The 25,425-nt window shown below is 37.6% G+C and overlaps 1 protein-coding gene across 1 annotated transcript in view; it reads left to right on the top strand.

The window, feature by feature from the left end:
- Window positions 1-13,435, top strand: part of LOC126484822 (protein dead ringer-like) — a 473,583-nt gene extending 460,148 nt beyond the window's left edge. The window contains exons 8-9 of the mRNA XM_050108418.1: window positions 7-855; window positions 8,795-13,435. Of these exons, the coding sequence (XP_049964375.1) occupies window positions 7-855; window positions 8,795-8,901 (956 nt within the window). The 3' untranslated portion in view covers window positions 8,902-13,435. The remainder of the gene's footprint in view (window positions 1-6; window positions 856-8,794) is intronic.
- Window positions 13,436-25,425: the final 11,990 nt, after the last annotated feature.

The following is a 25,425-nucleotide window of genomic DNA, read 5'->3' as shown; positions in this document are numbered from 1 at the left end:
TTGCAGGGTCTCTATCGCATCTAGGACCCGAATACGAAGCACGCCTTGCAGAGTATTTGCGGATGCTGAACAGGGAGCTCCGCACAACCTCTGGCACACCTCCCACTCTGCCTGGAAGCCTTGCTGTTCCACTGGGTGTTGCTGTAGGACGAGCACCAGGGACAGTACCAGGTGCTGCACCGCACCACCACCATCACCACCACTCATCCCCACGACAACATCCACAGCAACAACAGCAGCAGCAACATATACTGCAACACCAACAGCTTGCACCACCACCACAGCCACAGACACAACAGCAGACAGGCTCCCCACTCTCCGGATCTCCCCCACGGCAGCATACTCCAGAGGAACTTCCGCGATTGCCCCTCTGGCCAGCACTGTACCCTCCTACAACACCACTGGCAGCGGCAGCAGCAGCGGCAGCTGTCGTCGCAGCAGCTGCTGGTTCTGCTCCCGAACCTCAACAGGAGGCACTCAATCTGGAAGTACGTGACCAGGCGCGGCAACGAGAAAGAGAGCGTGAGCTGACACCGCATCAGCAGCCTGCCCTGCAGCAGGTAGTAGTCAAGCGGGAGTTAATAGTCAAGCGGGAGTCTGAGGACCACATGTCGCCACCACCAGCCAAGCGGCAGGTCACAGCCAGCACCACTCCACCTGCAGCATCCACATCTGGAAACCCCGTGTCCACTACTGAAGCTGCCAGTGCTGTTCCTTCCACTTCTACTGCTGTTTCTAATCCCACAACGACAGGTGCATCAGCACCTGGCCTGGGGAATGCTGTGTCTGATGAAGAGGGACCAACGAGAACACTACACCAATCTGCATGTACTCACATCTCTATAACAAGTAGAGGTAAGGCAAGCATATGTCACAATTTCTGTCTGCAGCTGCAAAGATGCAGCTTTAGTTTTTGTATAAATGATATTTTATCTTCGTGTCAGTGGTACACTTTAGGTTGATTCAAAATAGCAATAACAAAACTGGTAATCTCACTACATGCTCAAAAGTCTAGAGTCATTCTTTGGTGCCCATTCCAATTATGACAGCCATGTGGCTTGCAATCTGTACTGTAGTTCATCCCAAAAGATATGTTATGGGATTCAGGCTAATACTTTCAGAAGATGAATCTAGAAACACACCTGATATATGTGTAATCATGCTGTAATATTGATATATGTGTAATCATGCTGTAATATTATTGTCCTGTGGACATGCAAGTTGTCATGTGGACACCAAAAAGCTGTAATTCCAAACTTTTGCCACAGTTTATGAAACATAATAATCCTTGAAATGTTTTCATAGACACCTGCAATTTTGGCAATGACTGTAACTAATAGTCCAAGCTCAAACCAGGAAAAACAATCCCAGACCAATACCATTTTTAGCAATGCTACCATACAATCTATTAAATACTGTTCACCAGGCATCTGCCAACTTTAACCATTCTATAAAAGTGATATGCTTCTAATCCATAAAATCTCCTTCCACTACTCCAGTGACTAATGACAGTATTTTCTGTTCTTCTGATCAGTGACTTCAGAGCAGCAGCCCAGTCATAGAAATTTATTATACTCGTGACAAATACTGTAACCAAATCTTCTATTACAGTTGCAACAGAAGTCCTCTCAGTATTTAAGAATGTCAGTTAATTTCTAAGGTCTCCCAGAGCAGTGACTGGAACCAGTGCTTCCCATATGTTTTGACGTCACAGTAATATTGTTAATAGTGACTTGGCCATATTAAAATCTATAAAATTTATCTGACAAAATAACTGAGCTAATACAACATTGCCCTATTGAAATTCACATAATTTCCCTTTTTCACCCACCCTAATTGGGACTACTTCTCAAATGTTGACATATTATGTATATGCTGTTACTCCTTCAGCTTCATATACTGGGCCAACATATAGAGTATTCAGTATTAAAAAAATTTTTAAGTAAAATGTTTGCATCCCATACATCTCATCACAAGAGGAAACTATACTTATAAGCAATGGTTCATGTTAAAATGTGCATAATACAAAATTGCTAAATAATTAAATGTTAAAATTTGGGAAGTAGTAGTTTCACAAAATAAAGTATATTCGTGTTGAATGGTCCAGTCACTATTACTTCTCTCAATTTTATTTCACCTACAATTAACATATCATAATTAATTGTAACACCATATTAACATATCATCGTACTAACAATCCCCCAGATGCCAGTTTCTCAGAACTTCTCAGGTGGGAACTAGTGCTACAACATGTCTTTCATTCTTACCACCCACCTGTCCTTCATTTACATTAATTTCTTCTGTCCCAGCATTTCTTCACAGTAACTACTCCTTTCTTCACTCCATTTTAGTCTTCTACATCTTTCATTTTCTAACCTGTGCATTTTTCTACATCCCCCTCCCACCTCTGTTACATACAGTGCACTTAGCTGTTCACTCTTATTAACTCATGCATGATCTTTTAGCAGTACTTCCTGTCTTTCATATTACCCTGTCTTCCGCCTTTAAGTACTCAGGTTTTCGAATCTCATCTGGTGCAGTCCCATCTGGTAAGTCTCCCCTGACCCAAGGTTCTGGGTGGCTTTTCTGAACTCTAACCTTTAGCTAAACCTCTCCAGCCCTTTTCCTTCCCTCCTCTCCCCCCCCCCCCCCCCCCCCCTCCCTTTTGTCAGGTCTAGTGTCAAATGCTACAATTTCTGGAGCAGTCAAGTGGTAGACCTCTGGTCAAACAAAAACATTTGTGCACTGTTGTATATACTGTTTCATCATAAACCAATATGTCAAAGTACACTTTTTTTTTCAGGACCTCATATTCAGCATTGACTGTAGAAATTACTTATTTTGCTATTGCAATTTTTCCCTTTGGGCCATTTCCCAGTGGTACTGCAAAAGATTTTGCTTCAGCATACGTCAGACATCAAAATCCTCCAACATGTACACATGTCATCATTAAAAATGTTGGAGCATTTTAATGTCTTGACACAAGCTGAAGCTTAATATTTTGCAGTACCACTTGAAAATGCCACAAAGGCCAAAACTGCAATACTGAAATAAATCATTTCTACAGTCAATGGCAAGTAATTCTACATGACTCTGAACTCCGACCACGAGAAATTAAAATTAGTTATAACACTTATATATCTGAACACACATCTTGATGTGAAACACAATCTCTTGATGCTCTTCAAGTTTCCAGAGATAATTCATAAAAATTATTCAGGCCCTTGCAATTGTCAAATGAAATGGTATCCTCAGAGAATTTTTTGGTCTTTTAAACCAATATGTGCTCATTAGTAGAAGAGACAAAATTTCACTGATGCCAAAGGCATGCCTTGTCAGAGGCTAGGTATCTACCATTATCCAAATTGTTTTTTATGTATCAGGTGGTTGTACTGGTACTTAGGTAGGTTATTAGCTACATTGCATTTATAAGGGGCAGTCAAATTAAAACAAGGCAGATGGGAAAAGGTAAGTAAACCGTTTATTATTTAAAAAGAAATCAACATACCTATTAATATGTTTATCCCTCTGTGGGACAAGATGGTCAATGCCCTCACGGAAAATAGCTGGCGACTGTCTATGAAATCACAATTGTACCCAGGCCAGCACGTTTTTGTCTGAAGCAAATTGATGGCAGTGAATATCTTTCTCAGGGCTACAAAAATGTGGAAAAAGCATGGGAGAGATTGGGATTGCAGGGAGGACGTGTAAGAGCTGCCCTGCAGAACTTCTGCAGCTTAGTCAAAACAACTTTGACAACATGTACGTTGGCACTATCTTGCAACGTTCCTGGATGTTTGGACTTGATGGCACGCTTCAATATTTGAAAAGTGTCCATGTACCACTATGCATTAATTACATTCTGGAAAGTCATCCATACAGTCCTGATCTCCCTCCATGCGATGTCCATATTTCTGGAGCCCTGAAGTCAGACATTCATGGCCTTCAATTTGCTTGGGATGAAGAGATGCTCACCTGGATAAAATCATGGTCCCCAATGCAACTGCAAACATTTTTCAGTGAAGGCATTGATTGTCTTGTCTCACAGTAGGATAAATGTATTAACTGTAACTTTTGAAATAAAAGAAAGTTTACTTACTTCTTTCTATCTGTCTTGTTTTCTTTTGCCTGCCCCTTAGAAATCTGGTTTATGCAGTTGAACATCAGTTTAAAATACACTGCCAGACAAAAAAAGAAGACCACCCAGAAGTATAGGAGGAAATAAAATGAAACTTCATAGGTTGAGAGGTTGTGGGATGTTATTTCAGTGATTACAAAATTGAATCAGATTTATGAAAGAGTTAGTGGTATGAGCATACTTACCAGTATGGCATTTGACCTCCTCTGGCCTGGTTCAGTACAGAAGTATGTCATAAAACTGTTGTATTCTCTCCGGAGGCAAGCAGGCCTAGAACTGTGCTAACTAGTCCTTGATATCCTGGATACTGACACCAGGACGGAGTTGATATCCGAGCTGGTTCCACACATTTTATCGGGAATAGATCTATGGATCTTGCTGGCCACAGGAGTACCACACTATCATACAGGCAGTTAATAGACACTGATGCTTATGCGCACAAGCATTTTCCTGTTGAAAAATGGCATCATGATACTGCTGCCTGAGAGGCAACAGTTGAGGATGCAGGATGTCTGATGTATCATTGTTCTGTCTGACTTCCCACAATTGCTCCCCACACAGTGACACCAGGAGTAACACTGCTGCGCCTCTACAAAACATTGGAGAATGGGACCTCTCCCCAGATTGCCAACATGCTCGTCGATGATGGTCATTTGAGGTAGTACCTTATGTTGTGCAGTTAATGACATCACACAGAAGGGACAGTAATTCCATAGTCACGCTGCTACTAGTTCATTACCAGTGCTACCCAATGTTACAGAATGTTCCAGAGCATCCATTACTTGTTCTCAGATGGCAGGCACAGATGTGAAGGGAATTAATGTGCTTGATGCACAATATGAAGATCCTACTTTGCAATGGCTAGACATCGTCAACCAGAATCTTGATGGCAAGAGTGCCTGCCCACCCTCACATTCACATGCAGTCTAACATCAGGCTGCTGTAATATCCAAATGCCCCACAAGTCTGGATACTGCATGATTCAACCAGCTGTACAAATGGAGGCTGAAAATGATTCATGGCATCTTTGTGTCCTTCACAATGATGATTCAACATCTGATACTGTTTACACTACTTTGTATCCTACTAGGCCTGGTAACTATACAAACACAAAAAACACTAATGCACTTTGGTGAACCTGTCAGAGAAAATTGCAGTTCCAGTCATTTAAATACCTGCTGATGCAGTGCAAGTTTCAGCATTTACATTGACATCTGAAGATGACTTCTGGGTTGTTCAGATTTTCAGTCAGTGTAATAATAATACCACACAAATATCATACATATTTAAAACTTTCCTGTTAAAGCTATAGATATATAAACGAATTTTTCTAAAGGATGAATAAACAATTTTATCGTGAATTTTAGCCAGCATCTGCATATTTTTGGAATTCGTGACATACTTGTCACTACTGAATCCATTCTTCTTCAAGTTTCAAAGAGTGTCTCACCTTCAAACATATACTTATCCACAGGCAGACGAGAAGTGATCTTCTCAGTAGTAATTTTGTTCTGTAACTTCCTTCATTGGCTGTTTGTGTACAGATTTTTATGTTCTGTTTCAATATAAAGTACCTTGATTACCAAGAAATACAAGGTCTGTCAGATAATCATAAGCTCGTAAGTCATAAAAAGAAATCTATTAAAGATGTATGCACAGTGAGTTTACATTCTCCAAAATATTATGCATATGACCTTTTACCAGTCTGTATATAGTCTGTCAGTATATCGAAGACTAGCAGCCGGGTCCCCTCTTTGCATATCCAACTACATCAAAAGGTGGTTCAGCAGAGTGTTTCACAATACTGTACTGGTCCCTCTGTGGTGCACACCTTAAATCAGTGGCACACACTCAGTCTGGGTAGTGTTTATTTTTTGATAAATTGGTTAACACACTATGAAACACAGAAGACAAGTGCCTGATTCCAAAACACAGCATCATAATGTTAATTACATTAATGTAGGAACTGAAGTCATAAGTCATGACTCACATATCTAGTTCAAACATAGAACAGAATGAGTGTTTATGTAAATGTGTGTACATCTTCTATGTTCTCCTAAACTGATGCATATCTTCAGATAGTGCAATACTTCTGTAGAATTATTCTTACATTGTGTTTCTGATAAGAGGCGGAGGTTTCTTTGATGGACTGCATTGAAACACAACAATTCTTACTATATGAGGAGTGTTCAAAAAGTAACAGGGAATTTGTAGTGGCACGCTAAATATATCTCAAAAGTATCTGTACAGTGTTACCCAAATTGTATATTTAGTTTAGTGTTAGCTGTTAGAAATGTAGTATTGTCAATTATTTATTTTGTGTAAAAAATTAATCAGAGCAGTATAAAATGCATCAAAGTTTTAGATATTTTAAATATTGGTTTAGGTAAGTCTGCTATGAGTAAAACAAGATAAGTTATCTGTATGCACTGTAACTGTTCATTGCACATTTTGGACATGGTTTTCACATCTTTGGAAATACTATTTTTGACAATGTTACAATGATTTGAAAATGGGTCTTGTTCAAAACTAGTCACCAAGTGAATAAACAGAGTAAAACTTGCAGCTTTGGACTGGTTTTTCATTGTACTGATTAACAGAAGTTGCCAACCCACAGCTACTCCAGCATTCTGGAAGTTCATAAAGGATGACTTCATACGAAAGTGCTGGCAGGTCGATAGAAACACAGACACATACATACACACAAAATTATAGCTTTCGCAACCAATGGTTGCTTCGTCAGGAAAGAGGGAAGGAGAGGGAAAGACGAAAGGATGTGGGTTTTAAGGGAGAGGGTAAGGAGTCATTCCAATCCTGGGAGCGGAAAGACTTACCTTAGGGGGAAAAAAGGACGGGTATACACTCGCGCGCGCACACACACACATATCCATCCTCACATATACAGGCACAAGCAGACAGCGGAAAGACTTACCTTAGGGGGAAAAAAGGACAGGTATACACTCGCGCACACACACACATATCCATCCGCACATACACAGACACCAATGGATATGTGTGTGTGTGCGCGAGTGTATACCTGTCCTTTTTTCCCCCTAAGGTAAGTCTTTCCACTCGCGGGATTGGAATGACTCCTTACCCTCTCCCTTAAAACCCACATCCTTTCGTCTTTCCCTCTCCTTCCGTCTTTCGTGACGAAGCAACCATTGGTTGCAAAAGCTAGAATTTTATGTGTATGTATGTGTCTGTTTGTGTTTCTATCGACCTGCCAGCGCTTTCGTATGGTAAGTCACATTGTCTTTGTTTTTAAATATATTTTTCCCGCGTGGAATGTTTCCCTATTATATTCATATAATTATATTACTAAATATACAGAGTAAAGTGAATAACACTTGTAACTAAAATCACATGAACAGGATCATTGTAAATCACCACATGCTGTGCTTCACCACTAGACAGGTAACGGGCAACTGATTTTAGCGCCCCTGTAGGGCAGTTGTAGGGTTCTTCCAGGAAAGGACACTTTCCCATCAAGAATGCTGCACCCTTCTGAGTTTACTAACAGACTGTGGGCTACAACCCTAGGAATTCATTAACTGATAAACTGATCAGACAACCCGCTTAAGATGTATGGACCACTTCATTTGTACTAAACCTCATGGACCAAATGGAAAGCCTTCGTAGCATATTTGTTGACACTAGAGCAACATTTGATAGCAAAATGCAGCTCAGTGGTTCACTGCATCTTAATTCTTAAAGCAACCACTGAGCACATTTTCACTTCATGCACAAACTGTATAGTCCAAAGGCATTTGAGAGCTATGTGGCAAACTGAACCATTAATCCTGCCAATTGAGACCAGTTTCCATCCCTCTCCATTGAAAAAGTGAGAAACACTTTCATGAATGAACACTTATATATGCCACATTCATTGCTGTTAAAAACAAAGCTAGAGCTCTTGTAGCCTTTTTCATCTCCTCTGTAGGAACACATCAAAGATAAAAAAAAAGTTTTTACAAACAATTATGGTCTCAGTGGATAATGAAGTTCACAATTATGTGAATTTGGTAGATGATCACTACAACTGCTGACAGGTATTGTAATATCCAGCAGCATAGATTGACCCCCCCCCCCCCCTTTTCCCATTCTGTAGTGAATATTTTGAACAGATTGACAGTGTTGGCATGGGTTACCCTCTTTCATTGCTTGGCTAAAAGCTGTTGAAGGCAGATGACATGTATCTCTTAAAAATGTTCAGGGACAATGGGGCTCTCTGCTAAGGCTTTTGGTATAAAATATTTTTATGTAATTTTCTCATATTCCTGACTTGCTCAGTATTTCCACCAGTCTGCAACATTTTAAGAATTTACCTAACCACCCATTCAGTAACTGCTGTTGATTGTGGGCAAAATACCATTATTACAATTCATTGTGAGAGCTCAGTGCATTTAAAAGTGCTGACTGACTGGTCTTGCAACTATAAAGTCAAACAAACTGACCAGTAAATAATTTTCTGCATATTTTAAAGCTGTTGTGTCACTTTAATATCAGGGTTGTGGTAATTTTATTGATATCAGAATTTTATTGTTTCCATTTTCCTGTAATCTATTACATAATATTATCTGTTTTAACTACACTTGTGACATATTGTGTTTTTATATTATTCTAAAAATTTAATAAAAAGCTTTTATTTTACAGGAGAAGGTCCTCTTGGAAACGACAATTCTCTTATTGTAAGCATGGATCTCAATGGAATGAAATACCAAGGCATCTTATTTGCTATTCGGACTCCACGCACATCGTGAGACCATCCTCATTAGCGATTGGAAATTTGTGAAGGTACATTGTAGAAGAAGTGGAAAGAATCTCGCGTCCAAGAACATTTTTAAACCAGTGTTGTAGTTATTGAGACCAAAGTTCATGTTGTTTTGAGCATATTCAATCACTTATAAAAACTTTAATGTTATAGTTGCCTGGAAAAGTGACTGTACATTTATTCATGGTTGCCTATATTACCATGAAATTGTTGTTGATTGTAAAATACCATAAACGAGGACTTAGTGGTTCACAGTAAATTATTGTAATGCTTAAGAATTGCCTTTTGTATTCAGTTTAATGTTCTTTTTCGAATATTTCTCAGTCTGTGAGGGATTTTTTATATATATATATATATGTATATGTAAAGATAAAAAATATTGTGTGTATTTATTTAAGTCTTTTGTGTCTTTTGAAATTATTTTATTCTAGAAGAAGTAAAATTCTTCAACTTTTGCTTCTGATCTACAATAGTGAATACCAATAAATATAAACTGACATGATCACAGTGGAATGTGATTTCAGTTTCCAGAGCTGCCATTTTTGAAGACTGTTTTCTCCCACATAATTCATAAACATATGTTGAATGGAGATAAACATATGTTGAATGGAGCAGTGAAATGAAAACATTAGGAAGACTGTATTCAGTGCAAGTTTGATAATGCCCTGTTGTACATTAAAGAAATTAGGACTAGTACACTGAGCTGTTAATACTCGTCAATAATCCTCACTCTCAAACCAAAAAACTAAACAGTGACACCATTTTGGCACTAACTATAAGAGCTCTTTTTAGAGTACGTAGAAAAAATTTGTATAATGGAAACACTGTATCGTAATTGCATAAAAATGTATGAGATTTAAGGAGCAGCATTATCTTTTGATATTTGTAAAAGACTTAGTTAAAGTAGAACTGAGTGACACACACATGGAAAGAAAAAACTAAACATCAAACATAGGACTTTAAGAACACTGTTTCTGTTATTGAGAAAAAAATGTAGGTCAGGAAAGAGAAATAGGTAGAGGAAATAAACAGAAGTGGAGAGACAAGAGTCACTGGACCAGAAGTGACAAAAGCTGCAGATGAGTTTTCTGTTACCTTCTTTCTGTTTCCTTACATTTTGTGGGTGATCTCAAACCTCACCTTTAATAATGAACATTTTGTTTCATTGCCTAGCTTTGGAAGAATCCCAACTTTTGCACATAGTATTTAGACTTTGGGAGGCTGGATTTAAGGCTACTCTGTTGTCAACATTTCTTTCAAAATTACTCCTTTCTGTGGGAGATTACTCATCCCATGTTTGGAGCAGCTTCCCTTTCCAGAGATGATTTTCCATCTTAGGTTAGCTTTTTTATTGGTTTATTTCCTGTTTGCTCCTTTTTTGCATTTTAAATATTTTCAAAGTTCAGAATTTGAAATCTTGTTTCACTTTTGTAAGTTGCCTGCTTCAGCATCTGGTAAGTGGATGCTTCTCTTATCTCCAACAGAGACATGTTTTCTCAGCATGTGTTCTAAGCCCTCCTAAACTGAGTTTATAAATAGTTTCTTAGAAAAATATACAGATACCCCTAACATAATAAGCAGTGTAACTATTACTGAACTGTTAAACATTACCATTTAGCAGTAAAATGTACTTATTATATAGCAAAATAAAAAGTAAAAAGTTTTCTGAATTTTACTGTCATTTTCATTAGATGGGTCACATAAGAAAATAAACAGCATGCCTAAACTGACAGCAACACAATGAAATTTTTTTAAGATTAAATATTTTTACTGGAGATAACTGTTTCTGAGACCATGGCATTCTCTCTCTGTTTTTAGTATTGTAATTATAATAATCAATATTTCTTGCTACTATACCTCATTACTGCATTGTTAGAGGAATAAGTCTGTGTTCACTCACTGGTGCATTTTACACTGGTGTGACCCAACCAAAATGATCATACAACCAAGTCTTATGTAACAATGTATCTACAATTTGCTTACACACCTGACAGCAGAATGATCAGCAGTGAAAAAGAGATCAGTAAAGTTTGAGCATTAACAGTTTTCTGTACTTGTTATAATTCCCAATAAAATTTTCTCTGAAATACTGGTTGTGAAAGCAGATGTCAGACATATAGGGCATTTTTAATTTAACAGAGTAATTTAGATTACTTGACTTTTAAATTTAAATAAAAATTTCCAATAATTAAATAAAAAATTTCCAAAAAAATGAAAAAGTAAAGAAGGTGTACCATTATCTTTCTATGTATTCCCTCTCTCTACCCCTGCCCCCCTTTCTTTGCTTCTTTCCATTTTGTGTCATGTTACATGTGAGAATAGGAGAAAGGACTAAACTGTGTCTTAAATCTCATTACTCCAATTGTTAAATTCTGACTCTTTTCTGGTATTGTTAACAACACACTTCATCCAAATGAAAAGTGTAATTTCATATATTTGTACCAATGATAAATAAATGGTTGATGTGTTCTGTGTAGAAGACTGAAACATAGCAGTCTTTGAGACTCTGGTAAAAAAAATTAGGAAAAGGTACTTATATTGGAGGGGATAATGTTACTTCTCTTCTAATTACATTTTTCACAATTAAAATATGTTATTTATTTTGTTATAATGTCTCCATATAGATTTAATACCTGCCTCTAAAGCATAATACTGTGGTGTACTTATCTTTACTCAGACCTGTTCATGGAGTTTACACAACACAGGAAGGGCAGAAAGGAAGGCAATTCCACATTCTGATGTTAGGTCTCATTAATTATTTCATAAATGACTTTTTTCTCCATTAATGTAATCTGTGATCGTACACATTCCTGCATTGATAATTATGCAACAGTGACAATAAATAATGAGATTCAAAATCCAATGATGAGATGATAAAAAAATCTCTGGGTTTAATACTTACACATGCCTATTCCGATGTTAGTGTATTTGATACACAGTGATGAACTCATGTGTCCTGAAAGGATTAAATGGTTCTCTGTAGCAACCGATGTTATATATCCAAAAGCTACACTAATTAATTTGGCTCTGAGATGACATCACCCTGTTTTCATTATTGTTAGCACTGTCCACTAGTAATTTTGTGTACTGTATCTGAAATTATACCTCCGGTTTCTTTCAGGACTGCTGTTTCCTCCTAATATGCAAAATAGCAATGCTACAAAATTTCTATTATCCTTACCTTTTGCTCCTACATTTCTCTCTTTGAACTTTGCAGATGAGCTCATCATTATTTACCCATCACAAATGGACACAGCCTGAAGTTACTCATTTCTCCACTTTGGTATTATCTCATGAAGACAAGAATAGCTCAGGTTCTTATTACCATAATATTCTTGAAAATATAGGTGTTCATTTTCAAGTCAAGTTTACCATATTACCAGACATTTAGTTCCAGAGTTCATTCCATAACATGTATTCTTATTTGAATATCTTCTCATTCAGTGTCTCATAATTTATAGGAAATGGAATCCTGTTTTCATTTAGATCTCCAGTTTTTTTAACAATATGAGTAGCTTGTTCTTTTCTGTCAGAAATACTCTCATAACAGCATCCAGACAAATGAGGAATTATGCCTGTTAATCAGATACATTCATTTTTAGGTGTCATGTTCTCCTGACATTGTTTAGAGTATATAAATATTTAATTCAGTGCACTAAAAGAGAAGTAAGGTAAAGTAATATTAAACTCATGTTTTATTGTTACAAAAAAAATATATCAAATTTAAGTTATCCAACAGTTACTACAAGGGTGTTAGGTTACAGTAAAACAAAACAAAAAATCATAAATGCATATGTACCTCTCTGTGGTTTATCACTACAAAACCACTAATTTTTATGCTTTATTTTCTATGCCAATTATATTTTATCTCCACTGTCACCAGTTGATGTTATACATATTATTAGATTAAAAAAAGTCCTTAGAGTGGTAAAAGTGCTGTTAAGAAAAGAGTATCTTCCTATTACATTTGATGACAAAGTTGATGTGGCATACTGAAATTTGTGGTCGCACTATTCATCAAGGAAATAATCTGCCCTTCCCAAGTATTTTTTACTTTCTGTTATCAGTATATCTTAAATTTTTTGACGACACAAGCTCTTGTGCAGAAGCTGTACCTATATCCATGGCATTCATAAATAAAAAATTAGCGCACAGCTGTGCTCTTACAGGTAAGCTAATGAATATTTGTTGTTAATGCCTATACTGAATTATTTTTAAGAATGAAGCATCAAAGACATAAATGTAGAATCATGTAACGTGGCTACTCTGAATGAGGTGGTAAATCTCACTTCAGTTCAGTATTTTATGTTAAAAATGGAAAATATTATGAAAGAACCTTTACTTTACAGCAAAATTTGTGAGTCTCAACACTATAATCAGGCAATATAGTACCATCATTTCTCAGGGAACTTGGTGATATTTCATTGTTATCACTCAGTTTGGAATCATTCTCTTTTAACAAAATTTCTTGTGTTGTATAATCATTGATACATTGTTCATACTCTGCAGTATTGTATCTGACAATATTTATGTAGTTTATGCCTAAATAAATTTTTGTTTTTGTACTCAATTGTTTCTCATTTTTTGTTGAGTCAATTTAAGAATTACGACCCACTGTGGAAGTACACTCTATAAATCTCTGCAAAACTTGTGAGTGAAATTCCATCACAGCCACTGGCAAAAGAACTGCTAGCCAGAGTCTTCAATGGCTCGTGTGAGACTGTAGCTTTCACAGAAATACTATGTGTGTCATTTACTGAGTGAGACTTATCAGTTAAGCATTTGAGTTTCTGAATGTACCAGTAGTTAATAATGTGCAGTTTCAAAGCTCTTAAGTGACTTTCAAGGCTTGCCCTATGCAGAAATTGGAAGAAAAGTTACTGTTAGAAAATAACAATGGATTGAAAACAGTGTAAGTTTGTTTTGTATGTTACTGAAGTTTCATTAGATACATCTGTGAATTGAGAGTTCACTGTGTTACATATGGCATCCAGTTAAGCAATTCACTGGGAGCTTCCAGAAATAGTCTCTTGTTTCTACATGGTGGCAGGCAGTTTTTTATTGTAGGAACATGGCAATGAGGCTTGCCTCAGCTGTGAAACTACGTGTTATTTAGTGTGCTGTGCAGTCCTGGTTTAACAAAACTTGTTTTAGTAGCATAATTCATGAGTGCCGGTGATTAACTGATTATATTATGGCTTATGCAGAGGGAAAACTTGTGTCTTTATTTTGTGAATTAGATGACACACCATTTTCAAGCTGAATCTAAGCAACAATATGCTCTTATAAAGTTCAGCAATTTATACTATTGTATGTATTGGATTGTATGTTAACCATGGGCCTAGAAAGGACGGAAAGGCTCCATCCCTGCTGCAGCCACAGTGGTCCACAACCCTACGATGACTATCGCAGTCCGCTTCACCCCTCCGCTGCCCCACACCAAACCCAAGGTTATTGTACAGTTCGGCCCCCGGTGGACAACCCCCCCCCCCTCCGGAACGTCTCACACCAGATGAGTGTAACCTATGTTTGTGTGGTAGAGTAATGGTGGTGTACGCGTACATGGAGAACTTGTTTGCGCAGCAAGTGCCGACATAGTGTAGCTGAGGCGGAATAAGGGGAACCAGCCCACATTCGCCGTGGCAGATGGAAAACTGCCTAAAAACCATCACCGGACCTTGACACAAGTCCGTCGGGCGGATTCGTGCTGGGGACCAGGCGCTCCTTCCCGCCTGGAAAGCGGAATTTATACCACAATTAGATATTAAAATAGTTGGTGGGAACAAATCAGAAAATTTCAACTTTGTTGGTATAAAAAGTATCCTTTTCTTAAAGGTTGCTCTGTAACAAATAAATTGTATTGTTAGACATGTATGTTGTTTCATGATTCTGATATTGAAAAAGAATGGATGTCAGCTTCTTTCAGAGTACGTGTGACAAAAAATGTTGACAGAGAAACACCAGAATTTGAGAAAGCGCCTTCAGAGTCAAGAGTGTTTTCAGTTGTTGGATCAGGTACAAACTGAACATTCAATTTTTGAAGAAGCCAAACTTCCAATGGTAAAATATAATGTGATTGTGAAACAAAATAGATTCATGATTGAGAGACTTATTAATGCTGTTTATTTATTGTGGAAGCAAGAGCTTGCATTCAAAGGATACTTTGAAAATGAAAGCTCCAACAACAAAAGCAATTACTCTGAAGCACTGTAACTTTTGTCTAGGCGTGAACGATTTATTCATGATCACCTGCAAAACACTTCTGGATTCAAAGGAACATCAAGCACAATTTAAAGTGAGTTAACTGATTATAATTAATGATCACATTAAAGAAAAGTAAATGTCATCAGAGTTTGTTGGAGTGCAAGCATATGAAAGTCTAAAGTTTCTTGTAAGTCACAAATGAGTATTATTCTCAAGTTTTGTGTAGAAAATGGTCCCATTGAAAGATTTATTGGTTTTCAAATGTTTATAATGACAAAGCTGCTCAGAGTTTATCAGAAATTGTACTCAATGCACTTAATATCTGGGGAGTTAATGACAAAATAGTGTGTCACACATATGATGGAGCCTCAGTAATGGTAGGTAAACATGGAGGTGCCCAAAGTCTTTTTATACAAAAATGTCAATGAGCTGTATTTTTGCACTGTTGTGCTTGTAAAATTAATATAGTGCTGTTACATTGTTTTAAAAATTACAAATAGTGTAGGCTCTTCATTTACAGTCTTGTAGTATTCCATTCATTTTTAACAAGATCTCAAAGAGAAGATAACTCTTAAAAAATAGAGGATTCATACTGCCTCAGACATGCTTGAATTTAAATTTATGAGCTGTTCAGATAATATATCTTGAATACTATGAGATGTATGGCATTTCCAAAATATCACCACCGATAATGAAGATTGGGATGCAGGATCATTCAACAGTGCTTCTGGCTTCCTTAGCATTCTTAATAAAACTCAATCCCTTTTCCTGCTTTGCCTTTATGAAAACAGATTTGTATGTGTTGACCATCTCTATGCACTTCTTCACACACAATTGCATGTGATATGAGTATGTGCAGTGCTGAAGTCAAGAAGACCATCAGTTTGTTAAAGGATATGAGTTCAGAAAAAACTGTGACCTCTCGTATTGAAAGCTGTAACAAGAAATTTCACAGTGAAATAAGTGTTAGAGAATGTTACTTCCAGTACTTTAAAATGTTATCTTATGAGCTCTTAGATAACATGATAGTGCAAATGGTAAAGCATTTTGTAGGTCTTTAGAATATTCAGTTTATAGAGTTACTTGATAAGAACCAGGCTGGAAATCGCAAATCAAATTTACCAACAATTAAACTGAATGGCCTATTCTTCATAAAGAATTACAGGAAAATGAGTTAGGAAACATCTACATTGATAAACGGAAACATTTACATTGATAAACATAAATATCAACAACCTGCAGACCTTCTTAAATACTTAATAGACAATGATCTTAAACATATTTATAATGAGGTAATAAAGTTTGTCAAATTGTTGCTTACATTCCCTGTCACTTTCCAGCAGAAGAGTTGAAGGGGAAGGAAGGGGGGTGAAGTAAAAGGACTGGAGAGGTTTAGAAAAGAGGTGCAGTTTGGAAAAGTCGCCCAGAACCCTGGCTCCCAGGGGAGACTTACTGGACGGGGTGAGGAGGAAAGACTGACTGTTGGTGACTGCATAGGATGAGATTTGAAGACCTGAGAGCTTAAAGGTGGAGGATAGGGTAATATGCAAGACAGACATAATTGCTAAAACATCATGCATGAGTCAATAAGAATGAAAAACTAAGTACATTTTATGTAACAGGGGTGGGAGGGGGGATAGTGAAAAATAGACAGGTCAGAAAATGTAAGATGTAGAAAATTAAAATGGAATGAAGAAAGGCGTAGTTACTGTGGAGAAATGCTAATATGGAAGGAATTAATATAAATGAAGGCCAGGTGGGTGGTGAGAACCAAGGACATACTGCAGTGCTATTTCTCACCTGTGGACTTCCTAGAAACCAGTGTCTTCAGGAAAATGACAAGTTATGTTCTCTCTACTCACAACTAATCCACAATATTCAGCACTGGTAATGTGTCTGATAAGATTTGGAAAAAGCTTCAGATGGTTAAATTTTTTCTAAAATCACAGTTTGTGTGATGCTGTCTGTTCATCTAGAGACTGCCTGTTCCTTCTCAGGTTTTCCTGCTTGAAGGGACAAACTCATCTTTCACTGAATTAGTGTGTTTAATAATACACCATCCATTCACATTAATGTGGCAACCTGTAAAAAAATGTGAATGGCCACCTTTTGCAGTGTGGACCACTGTGAAACAAGTGGGAAGATAGTCAATGAGATTCTGGAAGGTACCAACAGGGATGTGGACACATGCCAACTCCATTTCCACGGTCAGCTGTGCCAGGTTTCTCGACTGAGGATCTATGGCACAAACAGCCTGATTGAGGTGTCCCATGGATTCTCAATTTGTTTGAAATCTGAGGATTTTGGTGGCCAGTGGAGTACTTAAACTCATCCTGGTGCTCTTTAAACCATGCTTGTATATTGTGAGCTTTGAGTTGCCATTCTGCCGAGGAAAAAAAAAATGCAAGTAGGGACGGATATGGTTCCCAAGGATAAATGCATACTTGTGTTGATCTGTTGTGCCTTCCAGAATGATGAGATTACCCAGGGGATGCCATGTAAACATTCCCCAGACCTTAAAGCCCCACCCTCCAGCTTGGACGCTTCTGATGATTGTTTCAGAGTTTTACTTTCAGGCGGTTCATGCCATACACACCATGGCCTTTTTGCCAATGGAGTATAAAAAGTGATTCATCTGAAAAGGCTACCTGTCGCCACTCAGTGGACATACAGTTGTGGCACTGATGTGCAGATTACAGCCTTCATTGCTGATGAATGGCAGTCGGCATTGGTGCATGAAGTAGGCATCTACTGTGGAGTCCCATACACAGCAATTTTCACTGAAATTGTCATGGGTGAGATACTGTTGGTAGTCATTTGGTTCATATGGGTGGTCAGTTGCTCAAGAGATGCATATCTAAAACAACAGTATGAAAATTGTGAGTCCGCCTTGATGCAAAACACTTTTGTTGTTTATTTATTTATTTATTCCCCAAGCTAGTTTCAGCAACAAATATCACTATCATCAGTGGGTTCTTTAAATCTTATTTATTATACATTACAACATGATTTTAAGGCTGCTGTCACTCTTTGCGGTGTACTGGTATTTTCTGTTTCCTTGTGTTTCGGCATACCTCATGTCATCTGCAAGTTCTCTCGACTGCTTGCAGCTACTTTAGTACACAGAAAATATAACTTTCACACTTAGCTCATAATCATTAATTGGATTATGAACGAAGTGCAAAAGCTATGTTCTTCTGTGTATAAAAGTAGCTGCAAGCTGTCCAATGAACATGCGGATGACGTGAGGGCTGCAGAAAAAACCGGCAACAGAAAAACACAGAAAATACACCACAAACAGTGACAACAGTCATAAAATCATGCTGTAATGTATAATAAATAAGATTTTAAAAACCCACTGACAATGGCGAATTTGGCGCTGGAGGGGAATAAATAAATAATAAAAGTGTTTTGCATCAAGGTGGATTCACAATTTCCATATTGTTGTTTTTGTATGTGAACATGGACCGAATGGAAGAGTTCCAAGATACATTATAATTGCACATCTATTTGCTTGTACACATCTCCATAGCAGTCATTCAGCCCTGTCATCTATAGCCCGCAGTGCACCACATTTGCCTTGACACCAGTTTTTGCATAGGGCCATTTTGACATGCACAGTATGCTTTAACCACGGTGGCATGTAAACAGCTTACAAACTTAGTCATTTCAGAAATGCTTCCACCCTTGACCTGAAAGCTAATGATCACGCACTTTTGGACGACAGTTAAATCACTCCATTTCCACATTACGAGAATGACTACACTGTTTCTCATGTTCCATGGATATGCTTTATACACCCTCCACTACTAGTCTACTGCCTGCCATATATGAATGGTTATTGCACATTGACATCACAGGCAGTGGTCACATTAATGTAACTGAACCTGTAGCATTAATAGTAATAATAATAATAATAATAATAATAATAATAATAATAATAATAATAATATTTGGAGGCCCGGGAAAAGAATAGGCCTCCAGTATTTATCAGTAAACTCTTCCGGGCTAAGTTGCTGTGGTCGATCTGTAGAACTTCTTCTCCCTGACGTTTCGTTCTCAACTACGGAGAACATCTTCCGAGGTGAGTCGACGACTGGCTGCTAGGAGCTGGGGCCGCCGCTTATATAGAGATCGTAGGGGGTGCCACCACACGTCACGTGGCGTCAATGTGCAGCTATCTCTGGCTATCGTCTGTTCTCTCGATTGCAGGCAATCGATTGCCACGTGATTGATGCAACGTCGACCGCCATATCTTATCCAATTTTAATCCTTCTTCTTTACGATTAAAATTGTATTGATGTTTGTGGATTTCAATTCCCTCTGTATACATACGTGTATAATAGTGTGACATCCTCGCTAGCACGCTTGTTTCACCAAATTTTATTTCGTGATCTCCATCCTTAAAAACATGTTCCGCTACTGCTGATTTGTCGATATGTCCCAAGCGACAGTTTCTTTTGTGCTCCGTCAACCGTGTATTGATGCTTCTTTTTGTAGTTCCTATGTAAACCCTGCCACAACTACACGGAATTTTATATACCCCGGGGGTGGCTAGGGGGTGACGGGCATCTTTTGTTGATCTTAGGCATTCACTAATTTTCTTAGTAGGTCTAAAAATGGTCTCTACCTGAAACTTGGCTAGTACTTTTCCAATGCGATCCGTGATATTATGGATGAATGGAAGAAATACTTTTCCAGCTGATGGTTGTTGCTGTCTCCTATTTTTAGGCATTTTTCTATTTGGGTGAAGTGCTCGGTTAATCTCGTTTTTCGTATAACCATTTTTCGCAAAGGCCATTCGTAAATGATTCATGGAATATTTTGAACATCAAGCACTGCAGTCGGCCAAAAAAAGCCCCTCGAAGTGGTATCGGTATGTGGATGATACCTTTGTAATATGGAATCATGAGGAAGAAGACTTGAATGATTTTCTGGTACACTTAAATAGCATCAACCCAAAGATTAAATTTACTATGGAGAAGGAGAAGAATGGACAACTTAACTTCTTGGATGTATCAGTTATCAATCGGGTGGATGGGACCTTAGGCCATAAGGTCTACAGGAAAGGTACACATACTGATCGCTACCTCCATAAGAACTCAAACCACCACCCTAGGCAAAAGAGGGGGGTCATAAAAACACTAGTGGATAGGGCCAATAATATTTGTGAACCAGGCTACTTACAAGAAGAACTAAATCATTTACGAATGGCCTTTGCGAAAAGTGGTTATACGAAAAACGAGATTAACCGAGCACTTCACCCAAATAGAAAAATGCCTAAAAATAGGAGACAGCAACAACCATCAGCTGGAAAAGTATTTCTTCCATTCATCCATAATATCACGGATCGCATTGGAAAAGTACTAGCTAAGTTTCAGGTAGAGACCATTTTTAGACCTACTAAGAAAATTAGTGAATGCCTAAGATCAACAAAAGATGCTCGTCACCCCCTAGCCACCCCCGGGGTATATAAAATTCCATGTAGTTGTGGCAGGGTTTACATAGGAACTACAAAAAGAAGCATCAATACACGGTTGACGGAGCACAAAAGAAACTGTCGCTTGGGACATATCGACAAATCGGCAGTAGCGGAACATGTTTTTAAGGATGGAGATCACGAAATAAAATTTGGTGAAACAAGCATGCTAGTGAGGACGTCGCACTATTATACACGTATGTATAGAGAGGCAATTGAAATTCACAAACATCAATACAATTTTAATCGTAAAGAAGAAGGATTAAAATTGGATAAGATATGGTGGTCGACGTTGCATCAATCACGTGACAATCGATTGCCTGCAATCGAGAGAACAGACGATAGCCAGAGATAGCTGCACATCGACGCCACATGACGTGTGGTGGCGCCCCCTATGATCTCTATATAAGCGGCGGCCCCAGCTCCTAGCAGCCAGTCGTCGACTCTCCTCGGAAGATGTTCTCCGTAGTTGAGAACGAAACGTCAGGGAGAAGAAGTTCTACAGATCGACCACGGCAACTTAGCCTGGAAGAGTTTACTGACAAAGACGCCGGCCGTGAAAGCCTACATGGAATGAGGCCTCCGGTATGTTCTGCCAGTCGTAAAAGGCGACCAAAACAACAAACCACTAATAGGGCTAACCCCCCTTTTAGTATGATTACTTGGTTCAGGACAGAACTAAAGAAGCCTCGGACAAGCGCTGTCACGGTCGGGGACGACGCTTGAACCCTATGCCCGCCCACAATGGTAACAACACTGCTAGCCAACTGGAAAATGATTTAAATCCAAATAGAGGTGTTTTGCAGGATATGCTTCCTGCAACCACCCTAGAAGGAAAACAAAGACAGAGGATGAGATGGTCAGATGAAGTTAATCGACACCTCATGTTCTGTTATTACCAAGCAACAAACCTAGGAACCAACACAACTGGATACAGATCACAAGTATACACAACATTTATTACCAGATACCAGGAATTAAAATTTTTAACAGAACAACGACTAGCTGATCAGATCCGTGTAATAATAAAAAATAACAGGATACCCCAGTCAGAATTAGAAAACATCAAACAACAAGTACAACAAATACTGGAACAAAATAATGTGCAATTAGAAGAAGAAGAAAATACAGTAATGGACTCAAACATCCCAGAGAAAACAAACAAAGAACAAAACGCATCAATTAAACAATCAGAGTAAAACGAAATCTTAAGACAGCCACCAGCACAAGCACAAATAGAACATGAAGTGACACACATGTTAGATATAGAAGAAAAATTTCAGTTGACATATATAGAATACAAAGACACAAATACAGACATTAGACCATTCTTGCATAGACCACCAAATAACCCACAAGTCGAAACAACAATAAAAACTATCAACACAATCATACACAACAAAATAAATGAATACACAACTATGGAAGAGTTACAACTACTGGTTTATGTAGGAGCACTCACTACACTAAATATACACACTAGGCAGAGATCAGAACCAACCAACACACAGAAGAAACCCACAAAACCAGCATGGCAACACAGGCTACAGATCAGAACAGAAAAACTGAGAAAAGACATTGGACAGCTAACACAATTTATAAGAAATGAAATATCAGACAAAAAACGAAAAAGGTTATGTAAAATCTCACAACAAGAAGCAATAGAGCAATTAGATGAAAAGAAGCAGAAATTACAAGCATTGGCCAAACGACTTAGAAGATACAAAAAAAGTTAAAATAGAAGGAAACAAAACCAAACATTCAACACACACATAAAAATAGACAATCCACCAAACGTAACAGACATGGAACACTTCTGGAGCAACATATGGTCAAACCCGGTACAACATAACAGGCATGCACGGTGGATACAAGCAGAAACAGACTCATACAAGATGATACCAGAAATGCCTGAAGTGATAATTTTGCAACATGAAGTCACCCGAGCAATTAATTCTACGCACAATTGGAAAGCCCCTGGAAATGATAAAATAGCAAATTTCTGGTTAAAGAAGTTCACCTCAACACATTCACATCTAACTAAATTATTTAACAGTTACATTGCAGACCCATACATATTCCCTGATACACTTACACATGGAATAACTTATCTGAAACCTAAAGATCAAGCAGACACAGCAAACCCAGCTAAATATCGCCCCATAACATGCCTACCAACAATCTACAAAATATTAACTTCAGTCATTACACAGAAATTAATGACACATACAACACAGAACAAAATTATAAATGAAGAACAAAAAGGCTGCTGCAAAGGAGCATGAGGATGTAAAGAGCAACTGATAATAGATGCAGAGGTGACATATCAAGCTAAAACTAAACAAAGGTCGCTACACTACGCATACATTGATTACCAAAAAGCTTTTGATAGTGTACCCCACTCATGGTTACTACAGATATTGAAAATATACAAAGTAGATGCTGAATTGATACAGTTTCTAAACATAGTAATGAATAACTGGAAAACTGCACTTAATATCCAAACAAATTCAGATAATATCACATCACAGCCAATACAGATTAAGCGTGGAATATACCAAGGAGACTCATTAAGTCCTTTCTGGTTCTGTCTTGCTCTGAACCCACTATCCAACATGCTAAATAATACAAATTATGGATATAATATTACTGGAACATACCCACACAAAATCACACATTTGCTATACATGGATGATCTAAAACTACTGGCAGCAACCAATCAACAACTCAACCAATTACTAAAGATAACAGAAGTATTCAGCAATGATATAAATATGGCTTTTGGAACAGACAAATTTAAGAAAAATAGCATAGTCAAGGGAAAACACACTAAACAAGAAGATTACATATTGAATAACCACAGTGACTCCATAGAAGCGATGGAAAAAACAGATGCCTATAAATATCTAGGATACAGACAAAAAATAGGAATAGATAATACAAATATTAAAGAAGAACTAAAAGAAAAATATAGACAAAGACTAACAAAAATACTGAAAACAGAATTGACAGCAAGAAACAAGACAAAAGCTATAAATACTTATGCTATACCAATATTGACCTACTCATTTGGAGTAGTGAAATGGAGTAACACAGATCTAGAAGCACTAAATACACTTACACGTTCACAATGCCACAAATATAGAATACATCACATACATTCAGCAACAGAAAGATTCACATTAAGCAGAAAGGAAGGAGGAAGGGGATTCATCGACATAAAAACCTACATTATGGACAGGTAGACAATTTAAGAAAATTCTTTCTAGAACGAGCAGAAACTAGCAAAATACACAAAGCAATCACTCATATAAATACATCGGCTACACCACTGCAATTTCATAACCACTTCTACAACCCTTTAGATCACATAACATCAACAGATACGAAGAAAGGAAATTGGAAGGGGAAGGCACTACATGGCAAGCACCCGTAACATCTAACACAGCCACACATCGGTCAAGACGCATCCAACACATGGCTAAGAAAAGGCAATATATACAGTGAGACGGAAGGATTCATGATTGCAATACAGGATCAAACAATAAACACCAGATATTACAGCAAGCATATTATTAAAGATCCCAATACCACAACAGATAAATGCAGACTTTGCAAACAACAAATAGAAACAGTAGATCACATCACAAGCGGATGTACAATACTAGCAAATACAGAATACCCCAGAAGACATGACAATGTAGCAAAAATAATACATCAACAGCTTGCCTTACAACATAAACTTATAAAACAACACGTTCCCACATACAAGTATGCACCACAAAATGTACTGGAGAATGATGAATACAAATTATACAGGAACAGAACCATTATAACAGATAAAACAACACCACATAACATACCTGACATCATACTCACCAATAAAAAGAAGAAATTAACACAACTAATCGAAATATCCATACCCAACACAACAAATATACAAAAGAAAACAGGAGAAAAAATTGAAAAATACATCCAACTGGCTGAGGAAGTCAAGGACATTTGGCATCAGGATAAAGTTGACATTATACCAATTATACTATCAACTACAGGAGTCATACCACACAATATCCACCAGTACATCAATGCAATACAGCTACATCCAAACTTATATATACAACTACAGAAATCTGTAATTATTGATACATGTTCAATTACCCGAAAGTTCCTAAATGGAATATAACATATTCCGTACAGTTAAAAGGAAGTGATGCTTGATCAAGGTCCGCGTCACTTTCCATTTTTAACCAGACTTAACGTCTGAGAAAGTAAAGAAATAATAATAATAATAATGCTTGATAAATATGACCCAGAAAGGCATTTCAGCCATCAAAGAAAGCAAGAGGAGTTCACAACAAGTTCCCTGAGCTTGGTCAGTCCACTAATTCCATGGAGATATGGGAAGCAACCAATAGAGTTTTTGATAAATGTTATAAATCATTAATAACTACTGTACTTCAGCAAGGCTGTATGACACCCAGACACTTCAACCAGGCAATGCCACAATAAATTGCAGGTATATCTTCACACAGCTCCAGAAATGGTGCATGCAGGATACATTCCCTTCTTCATATAATCCTTACTTCTCTGATGTTTAGAAATTTATTTATTTAGTCTAAGAATCATTTTAGTACATTGCTTGTACATATGTAGGAAAAGAGTAAACATAATTAATTTAATATTACAGTAGTCATTATGATTACATGGTCAACACACAGTGCATAATAAGATCATTTGACAAACTGACACAATACATTGCTTTTACAGTTGACAACAGAGGTTAGTAAGAGAGAATACATGATAAACACAAATTAAATTACAGTGTGAAAT

This window comes from Schistocerca serialis, chromosome 6 (genome assembly GCF_023864345.2).
Source record: "Schistocerca serialis cubense isolate TAMUIC-IGC-003099 chromosome 6, iqSchSeri2.2, whole genome shotgun sequence".
In the NCBI taxonomy this organism is placed as follows: domain Eukaryota; kingdom Metazoa; phylum Arthropoda; class Insecta; order Orthoptera; family Acrididae; genus Schistocerca; species Schistocerca serialis.
This window is presented reverse-complemented; position numbering and strand designations above follow the sequence as displayed.